The sequence below is a fragment of the Cheilinus undulatus genome, linkage group 10, assembly GCF_018320785.1.
Source record: "Cheilinus undulatus linkage group 10, ASM1832078v1, whole genome shotgun sequence".
NCBI lineage: Eukaryota > Metazoa > Chordata > Actinopteri > Labriformes > Labridae > Cheilinus > Cheilinus undulatus.
Window position 1 is genome coordinate 40670929 of NC_054874.1, and position 15277 is coordinate 40686205.

Below are 15277 nucleotides of genomic sequence, written 5' to 3' on the forward strand. Positions count from 1 at the left end.
TCTAAATTCTAGTCAAAATATCTCATCCCACTTAAAATAAGACATAAACACCTAAAGAGTTACATTTCAGCCATATGAACTTGTTTTTAGATTGAACATCTTGAATATCTTAATATTAGAAAGTGTCTTAGTCATATCTCAGATGAAACAAGCTTTTTTGACATTGCATAAGGTTTTTAAGCTGCTGTGTAATTTGTAAAATATGAATTACCTGGTTGAAGAACTAGACTTGAATTAAGGAAACAAATTACTCTATTGCAGATCAACAAAATGTTGACAGACTGGAGAACTACGGCTTATGATGGCACAAAAAGTACTTCCTAAAAAAAGACAGGAATGCTAATTCAAGACATTTTGTGTCAAAATACAAGTTTCTAACCTTATTTTAAGTAGGTGGTGGGCTTAAATGGAGAACAGTGTCACTTTTATAAAACTTTAAAAGAGTTGCATACACTTAAAACAAAGGGTACGATTTGGGAGGGTTAAAAAACACAAGATGCTACTTTTGAGCATCAAAGGCTTATTATGAGACGCAAAACTTACAAGTACTGGTAAAATACAGCTAAGAATGAGTTTTCTTGGCTAGTTTTAAGACTCCTCTTATCTCGTAAGGCTTGAATAAAATGTCTTATTTCAAGAAATCTTATCAAGAGAATTTTCACTTGTTCCATTTGCAGATTTTTTTTGTTTTTTTTATTACAAGCATAAAACCCTCTTGTTTTATTTGTTTTTACTTATTTTAGGGGTGGCCTTTTTCCAGTGACAGTCAGGCTGCGTAAAAAGAAATCAAAACATACACAATCACTGGTTATGTTTACAGCCCAGACAAAGATATTGCTTGTAATTTCAGTTGTTTCTTCATTACACTTCAATACGTGTCACAAAACACATGTCCAAAGCAATGTATCTGAATAGTTGTCTACTTGTTTTTAAAAGTCAGCAACAAGACTATTAACACAGTCAAAAGCTTTATCCTTATTTCGTACCCCATTCTGCTTTAATCTGATCCCTCAAGCCCTTAGCCATAAACCATACATAGGTACAAGGCTGATGTTTTGCACTTCTTTACTGTATATATACATAATTTTCTTATAAGTACCTCTGAGCTACCTAAGTGTATAACCACTTTTCCTAAAGCCCTGTATTCATTGCTTATACTTTAGTTTTAGATTTGTGTTCACTCCCTCTTGTTATCTTCAGTTTAATTTCCATAAATTAAGTGTTCTTAGCACATCACCCTACTGCTGTCAACAAATCATAATCTCTAAGTGCATGCATGATCTGTCCAACACACCCAAACACATCACACAACTGCAGCTTTACACAAACCACTGCCAAGCTAATTAACTGGAGAGGTTGCTGTCAGAATGGAACACACATCCCATAATTTATCAAATCTCCTGGAGAGACCCCACTCGCACTAATCATTCTGATTCTCCCTTATTTCTGGTTTATAGCTCAAATCCACTTTATGTTTAACTAATTACATTTTTGTCTTATCCTGGGGTCTTTAAAGCTCTGTGGGTTGTAGTCATGTGCACACACTACAAATTAACACACTATATAGTCCAACAGGAATTCTTCATAGTGTAACTAATCAATGTTCATAGCCTGGTCAGGCTTTCTTCCTGATTTACTGGAGACATTTATTGGAGACATTTGTGTAGTAATAGTCACGATATGCCACATTGTTGCTCAGGGGAGAGAAGAGATGTGAGAAGGCGAAGCTGCAGGGCTTGGTTTTGTCGTGTACAGCTGAGAGGTACTCTCTATCTTAGGGACGATTGGCCAGGGGGATTTAAAATCCCGAAATAGCAGCATTTCTAATGCAGATAAAGTCGTCTTTCATTTCTTTGTGTCAATGTGTTTTAACTTTGTGGTCAGAGGGATAAGACATAAAAACCAAACCAACCTTTCTTGGCTTGACACTTTGTAGAGTGCCGGCTCCAGAAACCACACATCAGCAGGAAAGGGAAAGGGAAAAAATAAAGCAGCATTCATAAGGTCAATAAGAATGCGAGCCATAGTATTGGAAAATGTACATAAACCTTCACAGTGAACAGGCATTCCTTAAGCACACACAGACAGACAGTAGCTTGTTTATGGCTCTCCAGCTGTAACATTAAATGCAAACTTTCTCTTTTTCTGTGAAGCTAGTCATCATGGGGTTTGGATAACTTTATAATAAACTCTAGACTTCAATGCATTTTATATGGATGACAACAAAGGTTTGTGTATAATGAGACTGCAGACATCATTTTGATCATTTGACAAGCACATTGTATCGGCAGATATTTTTTACACCTGCCAATACCCATGTTTGCCTTTTTTTAGTTAATACCTGCCAATACCGATATCAGGCCGATAATATCATGCGTCCCTATTTAAAAAACCCTAAATTTAAATTGGTACACCTTTATCACTGTAATTCAGCAAGCCTCCGAACTGATGGGGCCTTGGAAAAGCTGAATTTGAAGGGCTGAAAGTTTGAAACTAACTTCATTGTTAGTACTAAGTCCTTGTAGTATAGGCTGTAAACAAAATGGTCAAGAGCATATCAGAGATGAAGAGAATGAGGTTGATTCAAGGCTAATTGAGTTCAAGAAGTTGTTATGAATTTACTGTTTACAAAAAAAATTGCTTATTCTTCCAACAGTCAGTCCCTTGTCAGAAGTTATTTTCTTTTGGTTAGCTGACATTATTCTGAAATTGCATTGTAAATATTATCCTGAAAGGTTAATTATTTTTCCAACCCTAATCCATCTGCAGTTGATTTACCCAGCAGAACAAATGTGTTTCACTGTCATCTTCTGTTTTTGATATCCTCATGATTATTAGACTTTACTGTTTTTATAGCAAAATACTGAGGTCCAGTACCATAGCCCATGGTGATTTCTTTATAACACGAGTGAAAAGAAGAAGAGGAAGTAGAGACAATGTCTCCTGGTCATTAAGACCAGACCAGCTGAGTTTTCCCCTTCACATCAGAAAATAAAATAAATGCTGCATGCTGTCTGATATGTGACCGTAAATGACCCAGCGTGGACTACATATGTACTCTTCTGGAGATTTTAAAATTCCTGTTCAGTGACTGTCTGTTGCTTTGTTTACCTAACCATTAGCTCTTTAGGCTGTTCAAACCACACTTTAGTATTCATATCTTTCCTGGACTGTTTACTGTGGAATTAATGGCCTGTTGTCTCCCATCAAACTACAGCAGCCTGTCCTTAGCTGGAACAGACAGCAGCTTACATAGAGTCATTATGAGGAAAACAAAAAGGGAGAAAATAGCACTGTCTAAACTGGGTTGTCATGCCTAGAGCGAAAGCCCTGGAGTCAGGAAGCTTTTTCAGTGTCTAGTTGAATTCTTTATAGGACAGCGAGTTGCACTGGGAGAGGGTTCAGACTGTGACCTGGCAGGCTCTGAGAAGACAAATAAAACGGTGGATAAATGGGATAATACAGTGGCTAGTCGAGGGGAAAAGAGAAGGTAAATGGAATATAAACAAGATAACCAGAGGCTTAACTGAATAAAATAGTGTCTACATTAAATATTAAAGGGACTCAACTAATTATAACAGTTGATGGGTCTGTATATTAATAAATTAAACATGTACAAAAGGTAAAAAATTGAATATTATTAAGAAATTAAAGATTATAAATTTGATAAAAGACTGTGTAAGAAATTAACTTAAATTGTTTTAGCTCTTCTCATTATAAGATGTTTGTTTTTGTTGAGTATTTTTGACAGGGGCTAGTAGAACAGCAGTCCTCATCAATAGGCCTTACATGAAGAGGTTTGTCAGCTAGTGATAACTGCCGGTGTCAGTAGATGACACATTATAAAAAGAGGCTAAAGACCAGTGCGTTCATCTTTTAAACACAAGTCCAACATTACATATCCAATAATAGAGTACTTTTTAAATAAGCTGCCCTACTAAATTGTAGTCTAAAATGTTGAAATTAAATTTTAACAATGATTCCCAGGCTTAGAATGAGGAATCCCTTGGCCAAGGGCTACAAAACTTGCAATTATTTTTAAAACCTTGTGTTTTATTTTGAGGTGACACCAAAATAAAGTTTTTATGTCCAAATGAAACATGTTATGACCCAATATACAGAATATAGTTATGACACTACAGTGATAGGGTTTTATAGTTGGTCTTAGGGCTGGTCAATATAGCCTAAAATGCATATTCAGGTGCTACAACCCCCCTCTTCCTCTAAAACAAACCGTTGATGGCCTTCTAAAGTCATGTATGAACAAAAGATCACACAAAGGTGTTTTTATATGTCTTTGCATGCTCACTTCTTTGTAACTGTACTTATAGTTATATGTGTGCCAAGCTACACTACACACTCCAGAAAAACAACCACTACAGACTTTAATCGTGAAAGTTTTGGCAATCTTTATCATGTTTATCATTGATTTAATTTAGCTGTAGCAGCAATGTTGGTTACTGTGTTTACAGCTACCTTACCAACCTTGTTTAACACCACAACTGGCTTCTTAAAATCATCATGGACTCAAAACAAGTGAGTCATCAGTTGAAACAGACCTCTGAACAGGCTACTGTAATATGAGTCGCTGCAGTCGCTGCATTTCTGCTGGAAAAAAAGGAAATTGGGTAGACTTACGGTTATGACATTACCTTAACCACCAAAAAGAGAAGTAGTTTTGTGCAAAAGAGAAAATAAGGGAACAGTAAAATGACAAGATATATGATTTTATATTGAAAGCAGTGGTAACTTATTTTGCGTCACTGTGGCTGCAGGGAGATGTTGCATTGGCTTAACAAAAGTGTGCTCAAAGGGACAATAAAGCACAAGATTTTAAAAAAATGCACAAATTATGGCCCTGTATTAATCTCGATTAATGCATTAATGCTGGCAGCCCAATTACAATTAAATCAGCTGAAGTTTAGACCTCACACTTTAGTCCTTAGAACATGCTTCCATATTTAAGGAGGGGGAACAGTAAAGAAACCTCAGGTAGGCCCATTGTTTCTGCTTTAAACTGATGCACTCTGCTGATATGCATGGCCAATATATCAGACGTAAAAATCAGCAGAGTTTAATATTTTTTGATACTCATAATTAACTTTTGTGCTGTTGTCTGCCAATATAAATATCCTGCTGATTATATCATGCATCCTTTGTTTCTTCAGTACTTCTTTGTAACTGGATCAACTTAAAAAGCTGTTAGTAGTCACCCCTTTAGAAATGTAACTTGGACACGTCATACAAACACAAACTGTTGACAAAGTTAAGACTCTTGCTCTGCCAATCTTTTCTTTTATGTTTGACCATGAAAACAAATCAGAGTTTTTCCAACAGGTGATGTCTCCTGCCCAGAAAAAACCCTCCTCTCTGCATTAGTAATTTGATGTGCAATCTTTCCTGGATTTTATTGATGCAACACAATAGATGCAAATAGGCTGAAGACTCGAGTTCATGCCATATTTTTTCCTGATGGGCTGATGTCTGTCAGCAGGGTTAAAATGTGGTGATAATGATGTTAAACTGATGTATTACTGCATGCATACTAGGCTGTAATGTATCTGAGATATCAAATATAGCTGACTGGCACAAAAATCAATGAAATACAGCAGATTTTAATGTTTAAAATGGAGAATCAGCTTTTAAAATGAGCTTTTTGTATCTACAATACTGTTGGCAAGCAATATAATTTGTTTTAGAATAACAATGACGACTATTATCATTTCTTATTAAGAGGAAAGATAATAGAAGTCCAGTTCCAGCAGTGTGAAAGCAGGGAGGAGCTGAAAGGCGACTGTCCCAGCCTCTCGACTACACACACACACTGAATGCAGGCCATTGTTGAAGTTTGTAAAAGCTATGGAGCCACCAGACCATGTAACACTCACTGCCCAGCCCCCAGTAGTGTCCTACATACTGGGGCACTGCACTAGTTTGACGCTCTTCTTCATCTGCTGTTGAGGGGTTTCCACCTTGAGGGACAGTTTCATGTGTCATTTGGCTTTTGTTCAAACGGGAATCACAGCCCTTTTATAGAGTGGCTGGAGGTAAATCTTCCTCCAGCTGTGTTTGAATTTGTCCCTTGTGGTCAATCAGAGACACATTATTAACAAGCAGCCATGCGGCCATGCTGTTATTGGCCACAGTTAGACTGAGAGGATCACTTTGGTTAAGGCTGATATCAAAGAAATATGGCAGTGCAACACAAGAGCTCTCATTAATGCCAAAGTGAAATGACTAAATAGAGGAAAGGCAATATACAGACAGAAACAGGCAACTTCTACAACATAGCTAAAGAAGAAAGTACTACTAGGGGTCAACTCAACAACTACTCCCATAAAAGTAATGTTGAGATTATTTTCCCTACAGTTGGTATTATCATAAGAAATGGCGAAAGATGTCAGTATTACCCAAAGCCTGAGGTGGCACCCTCAGGTGCCTTTATTTAACACAGCCCAAAAAAATTCACTTCACTGTCACACTGGGGGGAAATAAATCTAAAAATATTCACACTGAAGAAGCATGGGGCATTGGCTTGTGATAGTTTCTACTAAAAATCATTCAGATAGAGTATCTGATTATCAAAATAGTTGGATATTAATTATTGAACAGTTTAGAATTCATCACCTCTTATAGCTCGAGCGTAAGTTTACTTTTCAGGGGAGTGTAAATGTATTTATACTCACTATTTCTTCTTCTTTATGCCAGACATAAAAATGAAATGTGACTTTGTGAAGGAAACCCCCTCAATAAGTTGAATGCGTAAGTTGGTGGAAAAGTTATATTTTATGCATTTTTGTCCTGAGCTTCACATCCTTTTAATCTTCTCTGCCCTGCCATGCAGAATTGATGTCTTTTTTTGTACTAACAGTGTGTTGTAGCTTCCGTTTTAAAGCTTTTCTGCTGGATTCAGATGAAACATTTCTCTGTTATAGAAACTATGAAAGACTTTATTAGATTTGAGGTGAAATGAAAGGTGGCACCACAGGGAATCAAAGACTGACATGACTCCTGGTGTGAGTATAAGAAGAAATGAAGGGGGTAGACCAAATGTATTTTCTGCCCCTCAGCACCAGTATGACTTGCTTGTTACCACAACTATGTTGTTAGTTTGATTATCTTGTTTTTATAAACAAGATTTCATTTCATGATTATGGGACAGGGATGGGTTTGCATAACCAATTTTTGAAATGATATTTTGATGTTTTTTCATGTAAGATATTGAGTAAGACAGTATATTTATATTGATACAACTCATGTTGATGCTGAGTGGAGAAAAAAGTACATACCCGGCCTAATGCTCAGTAAAAAGATCAAGGAACTATTGTATCTATCAGTCTTTTTATTTTTAGAGAATAAGATGACAATGATGCATGTGTATAATTACAGAAACAGAAACTGATGGCCTAGATCAGTGGTTCCCAACTTTTTTTTTCATTGTGCCCCCTTCACATATCTCAGGAGGGCTATGGCCCCCCACAGCCCCACACAAAAAAGTGACTTATTGCTGTCAAAAATACACACCAATTTGGATTGTTTTAATCATTTAAAGCCAAACCAAATAGCCAAAAACACAAGTATTATTGCCAAAAGGCATTTATATGAACCATTCACGTGTTTTATCCTGATTTAAGATAGTTTGAATGACCCTAATTTTAACAACCTCAGAGCATACAGACCCTTGTGCCACCCCAAGGGGGTCCCAGACCCCAGTTTGGGAACCAAGGGCCTAGATGCCAAATATTGGGTTATTTTTGTTATTAAGTATTACAAAAACAGGCAAACAACTTCACATTGTCTAAATGTGTCTAAATCTCAAAAATAAGTTGGCAACATTTGGGAAAGTGATGGGAACTCAGGAGCAGCGAGGGTTTTTGTGCATTTTAGACAGTGCTCTCTTCTTTTGGTTAATCATATGCATATATGCAGATCAGTAAGTTTTTGGTATAACTGACCATTAAAGTAACAGAGATTTCATTATTTTAAAACATTTCTAAACAAATAAGAAAGTATGGAAAATGTGACAACCTCAACATATGGAAATCTTGCCAACTTTTTGTACAATTTATACCGTAAGTATGAGTTTGCTTGCACTTTTTGGAAATTCAGAAAAAAAATTAAATATTGGGTGTCTATGGCTTAAATCTATATTGCAGTGATATCAAACTGGTTTCATTGATTTTTAGTGGAATCATATCAAGTTTTATAACTCTGGTATTTTGACAACTAGTTTCTTTACAGAAAAATAGATTGATATACAAAATGTGTACTGCCCTTCAGCTGAAAGAAATTGATATGAATTTGGTCCTTATTGCCCAGCCCTACAATAAAACTAAAGTAAAGTTCCTCCTGCTGAATAAGGTGCACACTCATGTTCTACACAGCTTGTTGGAGAGCGCCTGGTATTTTTCTCAAAGAGTCTTTGTTTGGCTGCGGATTCCAGTGACCTTGCTGGACACCGGGAGGGAGAGGGAGTGAAAAAGGGAGAGACAAAGAAAAAGAGAGGGAGGTGGATAGAGAGAGAGAAACGAGAGAGTGAACTGAGGGCAAAAGAGGAGACAGAGGAGGAGAAGAAAGAAGAGAGAGGTTGCATAAGGAAAGAATGAGCCTCAGAAAAATGGAAGAGTTTCAATAAAGTCTGAATAAGGGAGGTCTCATGCTAAGCAATAGAGGTGTAGAGAAAAAGATGGAGATGAAAACAGAGACAAATGAGACAGAACCAGAGGAAAAGAAAAAGAATGTATGGCTTAAGTGATAAAAACATACATCAGGAAGCTGAGAGAGTTGAAGATGTGTAAAATGTGTGCAAAGACAAAGGGAAAGCAAATGTTTGGACTGGTGGGTGTGAGAGAGTGAGGGTGAGAGACAGAGAGAGTGCAGCGAGAGACAACTTTCACAAAAGGCTTTTGTTGTTAAAGTGGCCATTTTGAATCTTCTCCTGCTTCCGGATGGCTCCACTCCACTGCGTCCCAGTCTAGTTGTTTGGCCTAGTTTTCATTAAGTCTCCACTTAAAACATAACAGCATTTACTTTGTCAGCCTACTCAGTATATATGGGAAACATCATCACTATTCCTCCAGACGTGCCAAAGCTCTATGCTACAGAGATAAGAAGAGTCTATCTCCCGAAGGGCAGCCCATGATCCTATTTACTGTCTGAGGGTTACACCAGTGCATGCATGTTTAAGCCTGCTTACTACAAGTCACAAACACTATTGATATGTACGACCATTTTTCATAAAGGATCTTTTTCTTGTGCCTTTAAAGATTCTCAAATGTCTGAGTTTTTACTCTGCTAGGGAAAAGTTTCCACTTTATTTAAGGAAAAAACTGAGTGACTCTTCATTGTCATTGTTGTCAAAACTTTTGATTCTGTGATACTTTTCAATACCATGCATTTAAAACAATGCAAATTCCCTTGTTTTAATAATCAATAGTTTTGAAAAGTACCGAAGCTATTAAGAAGACAAAAGCTTCATTCATATTTCAGCCTGAAGCTGCATCAAGCAAGAGATAGCGCTGTCTAAACTGCACTAAATGTTGATGTTGTCAGGGTGTTGTGTAAAACATTCAAAGGCTTTTCCCTGCAAATTCTGGCATAACAAGATAATAAATGTATGGCAATTTTATTATTATCACAAGAACATATGCAAGAAACACACAGAAAAAGTCTGACTGGCATTAATAAGAAAAGTTGATTTAGTGATTACAGCAATGCTTTATAATCATCATATGTACAGTACATTTCACCTGCTGAATGGAAGTGTCACAGCTGTGAGCTCATGCTATTTTGATTAGGGATGCACAAAGGCACTGGTTCAAAATCGGTATCAGCAATATCTAGTCTTGTGACGTTTACAACTAATGTGGCAGCAATCAGTATAGCAGCTTATCTGTGATGGTGCATCACTTTAATGCTGGCTTCAAGCACACATAGCTGCTGATTTAGAGAAGAGGTTTTTATCATGTTGAAAAGTGACCTGTTGGAAAACTCGCAGCTGTTTTTGTGGGCAAATATGAGAGAAAATGTCTAAATTTTGGGAGTCCTACACTAAGAAGAGACATGAGTATTAGTATCAACTCTAATTTTCACAATCCATTTATCTCTAATTTTGATGCACTACGATAAAGCTATGTATGTTGCAAGAGCTACAGCTAAATCTGATTTAGATTCTTTATTATTTGTTGGATATTTATCACACTAAATATACTTATCACAATGTTCAACAATATTAGCGCACATCAAATTGTTGTCTCATATTTTGGAAGCCTGAGATAACAGTAAAATTAAGTTTAAAAACATAAATAATGATAGCATGATTCAAATGTCTTAGCCCATATTAAAGCCAACATAAGCCCCTGCATTTATTTGTAATAACTATATTTTTTTAACCCAGCATGCCAGATGGATTTGTTTCATACATCCATTTGGAAAACCTTCAATACTACGTGTTTGGGAAAGAGCAGAGGCTTTCAAAAAATTTTGGAGTGTGATTGGATGAACGTTCTGTCACATTTTTACGGGCCAATCGGAGCAACAAAACACGTGACGTAGCCGCGACCAAGGTGCGCGTGCGCAGCTACCAAGGAATAACGCAAATCATGGCGACTGTATACGTCAGTACATTACTTTTGTCATTTTTGAAAAGAAAACAACTCAGTGCTGTTCTTTGTTCTTTTAACGAAGAAATGCCGTCAAGTTCTGATAAAACTGGCGCTTTAGCAGCATCTCTTCTGCCATAATTGCATCAGCCTCTTGTTGCTGCTTGCTTACGTCACGACTCCGCCATGCCTTAAAGTACTGCCCCTCGTCGCTGATTGGTCCTGTCACTTTCTAACTGGGCCCAAACGGTTCAGATGGGAGCTTTGCAAGATGGATTCACCAGTGAGAAACAAGGAAACGGGTGTAATCTATATCACAGTGACAAAGACATTGCAATGTCCCTTTTTTCAGCGTTGTTCAGCCCAAATGCCTATGTCTCCTATTTTGGTTGTCACGCTGTCAACAGTCATTGTTGATGATATATGAACACATGCAGTTACCAGGGATTTTATGGCAATGCACTGTTTGTATGAATGAGTTTATGAATGTATAAGTACAAAGTTTTTGACAAAATAATGTATTAGGAGCACAGGCTCAGCCCCGCTGATGGAGCCTGTGTTTGTATACACAGATTAGAGTCCTCAATCCACTGGTCACAGGTTCAAATCCTGATCCTAGCACATGTTTGGTAACATCTTCTCCAACTCTCTCTCCCTGCATCACTCTCCTGCTGTTACTAATAAAGGCAGTAACTGTTGCTCAAACCTCAAATGTTGGGAGTCTTTTGAATACAGACTAATTTAATAAGACATAAAAATGGTTGAAATTTTAAGCTAATTATCATGGATATTTATTAACTATGCCTATCAACTAAAGACTGAATTTTAATACACTTCTTATAAATTGCTTGTTTAATGAAGCTACACATTTGTTTTAAGCACTAAGGATCTCAAGACAGCCACTTGAACATTATGTCACATTGGCAACTAAGTGCTAAAATAGATTTTTTTTTTTTTTTTTTTTTTTGTCATTTCATTAATCAAAACATCTGTACATGTTTCAAGGAATGACTATTTATTTACACTTTTTTGGAAAGGCTACCTGGAAAAAATACTGTCTTTTTTGGAGGATATATTTAATATTTTGCATGTATAATGTATAAACCCAGTAAAAATGCTTACATTACAAAATATCACAAACATACAGCAGGTTAGATTAGACTGGATTAGCAGCATAAGAAGGTTTTTACAGCAGCTGATGACAGGATGGTGGAGATGAACTACGTTTTCTCCCTCGCACACACCGCCTTCTTCTTGCATCAAAAAAGTGTGATGAAAGGGGCATAACCTCACTTTGCATACACTGCAGTCACATTCAGACACACAAGCTGTTGTGCATGTCTCCACACAAACACGGATCCACAGGCCAACATTCAGAGACCTCAGCCTTATTATCCACTGAGTCACAACAACCTGATTCATCCCCATTGATCTAAACCTTCCCAGTAGCCTCTGAGTTGGTCTGTTGTTATTTCTTTTCTACGAGTCAACTTACATCATTCATAAAGCTGTTTATTTCACTGGAGTAAGATGTTATACAGCTGCACTGTCAGAGATTTAAACTTCACAATCCTTACAGAAGTTAACCATCTGTGCTGAAGGTAACCGCTTCATGAAACCCAACCATAAAAACATCCACACTAACATGCAAAGCTACCCACGGTGAGGTGCTGAGCTGTAAATTCAACTGGGATGACAGTGAGTCATGGAAACAGCTTAATATTATGGGATGTCTTTCCCTTGATGTTGCTCAGGCTAATTAAGCCTTGTACCGAGCTACTCAGGTCTGTTTGAAGTATGCAAGATACTCTTTTAATGGGCTGCTTTATGCAATTCTGTGTTTTCACATTTAATTTGAATATGTTTACAACCCAGGGAACTCAGGTTATACAGATAGGGATTCAGAGCTTAATGTAAATACACCAGAGTTTCTTTTAGTAGCTTGGGATAATAAATGATCCTCACAACACCAAAACTAGACACTTTGGAATGATTTTAGAATGCATCAAGTGACATTGAAACTTGTTTGATACCGAAGAAAAAACAAAAATATAAAATCTAGTGGCGGTGCAGGGGTTAGGGCTGTTGCCTCACAGCAAGAAGGTCCCTGACAGCTGGGATAGGCTCAAGCCCCCCCACGACCCCCAATCAGATAGAAGATGGATGGATGGATGGATGGATACTGTGTGTTTAAATATGACAAAATCTCCATAAATGTACTGATTGGTAGTGTCAAAAAGTATAGAAACGTAATGATCCTTTGTCATATTGTTAACCAAAGGAGAGGCAGCTGTCTCTGTATTGCTTTAATATGTTGGCAACATTTGGTATCACTGTGACCTTCAGTGAATAATAAAAACAATAAATGAAATGACCCAGTATTGGTCTTGTAGGCCTCTGTTGTTGTTGCTATGGTATCAAGCAGGTATCAGTTATTGATTTTTACTATTAATGTAAATAATCCTTTCATAAATGAAACGATAACTCCCTGTTTAGACTATACATTTATATACCTTGTGATCAGTAAGCCTGTTACTACTAGTAGTTATTACGGTAAACATTTTCAGGCCTGGCTTCTTTCTGTCCTTGAATCAACATTAATATAATCTTATTGATAAAACATTATTGTCTTGCCCTATATCTCATTTGAAAATGTCTTAAGTCCTAAAAACTCAATATATAGCCAAGCTGAACTTTGTTGTAATGAAAATGTACACAAGATAAGAAATTAAAAAAAAAAAAAAAAGCTAAACAACAAATGCCAAATTATCATCTTTGTTCTTCAATGCATCTTTTTTAAAACTGTCTAGTTTATTTTTTGACAGTTGATCATTGATTTTGGAATATCATTTAAATTTTTAGCCTTATGAGGTTTCTATTGGCTTTAATTGAGCCTTTTTCCATCACACAAGCGCTGGACTTAGAGTAAACATACACTGCCTGTCAATAAATGACACCAGTTCGACAGGTGCACTCAGAGAAAGTTAAGAAAGCTTGACTAGAGTAAATGTGGTGGTGCACACTGCCCCCTACTGTGTAAGCCACCTTATCACCATGTTTAAAAACACCCCAGGCTACACTGAGTTGACTGATGAGGGAGCAGCAGGGTCACTCAGAGCTCATGGAGATGAAAAGGTCACAGTGTCTGTGTTGTCATTTGTTTAGGATCGGCGTGCTGTGTGCATATGCTGCCAACCAGAACCTGAGCTCCCAGGTGAAGAACATACGGAGATTAGTCAACAGCAACATGAGGGACCTGCACACCTTCGTTAATGACACACCCATGGTAAGACTAACTGTTTTTTTGTTAGAATTCATTGTTCTTTATGTCCTAAAGCTCCAACACCGAAATAAAATTTGTTATTAAAGTAGAAATGTAGATTAAAATATAGTTTTAAACATTACAGTTTTTTGTGTAACAATCACATAGATAAATTCTATAACATCAGTATCAAGAAAAGAAACAGAGGTGTATAGAATAACAAAAGAGAGCTCCTTCTAATGGCAATTGTGGAAAATTAAATCACTTTGTAAAGAAGGAAAGAGTTCAGTTTTGAACTGGTGAACAGATCATTTTTCATCCAAAAAAACCAAATGTAGGCACAAAAAAAGAAGTTTTTTTTAGCTGAATTGCTGTCTGTAAAGAAACGACAAAGTCAAGTCTCAGTCAAGTCCACATGGGCCTTGATGATAAATGACATGCACCTTTATGAACAGCCAGCTGCCTACTAGTTAAAGAAAACTGACCAAAAATAAACTACCTGCTTATAAAATAAAAAATGTTTAAATGTTACGCAGAAAAAAAAGGTTGATATAACAATTCCCTAATGAGGCAAAACATTAAAAATAGATTATCTTGGGGTCAATATTACTGTTAATGGTTCTTAAAATCTTTTAACTGAGCATTAAGCCAACATCAACAAAAACTAAATTGATATAACAGGAACTGGACTGGGAGGACAATTTGGAAATTCGCCAACCAGCCCTTCATTCCTGGTCAATCTGCACACAACTACAATGTTCCTCTGCTTCCTGTAATAGTTCAAGCAAATTATTCCCCCAACTATTAATAGGCTGAGAAGTATGCAATGAACAAACAAAATGATGTTTATTCACTATGTTTTTACTGACTCTGTTGTTGTTAGAGGACACAACATCCTTACTCGATCAGAAGTACATAAAAGGTAAGAAAACAAACAAAAAGATAAACTCACATGAGCCCCAAAGGGTGCCAGCCCACCAAGAAAATGCCGTGTATCCAAGACCACCAGTCCAGCCCTGGAAACAACCAACACTGTCCTGCCCGATATCTTGATCTCAATTACATCATTGCCTGGCCCAGTTGAACTCAAATGAATCAACTCTGAACTTTTCTTCTGTATGACTGCTACATACTGTATGTAGTCAAGCTTCATTTTCTAATTCTTAAACAGAGTAGAAAGCCATTTTTGTGAAAGTGACATGGCTTTATGTTTAAGTTTTTTAAGCGCAGGGAAAAAGTTGCTTTGCTTAAAATAAAGTAGGATTTTAAGTCCTCGTCTATAAATCTACTCATGTAAAAGTAAAAGGTGAGTGTTGTAAAGTTTACTCAAAGTACTGAGTACTGGGTAGTTATTTTTGATATCTAAGAGGCTGGTACAGTCAAATTTGATCTTTCCTTAATGTGCAGTAACAAC

General features: G+C 36.9%; 1 protein-coding gene across 9 annotated transcripts in view; it reads left to right on the plus strand.

The window, feature by feature from the left end:
- Positions 1-15277, plus strand: part of prom1a (prominin 1a) — a 138530-nt gene that overhangs the window by 84943 nt on the left and 38310 nt on the right. For all 9 annotated transcript variants that reach the window (XR_005992466.1, XR_005992468.1, XR_005992467.1 and 6 more), the window contains exon 4: positions 13767-13887. Coding sequence is in view for 4 of the 9 variants with exons in the window: in XM_041797624.1 (XP_041653558.1) it covers positions 13767-13887 (121 nt within the window). In the remaining 5 variants the exon portion in view is untranslated. The remainder of the gene's footprint in view (positions 1-13766; positions 13888-15277) is intronic.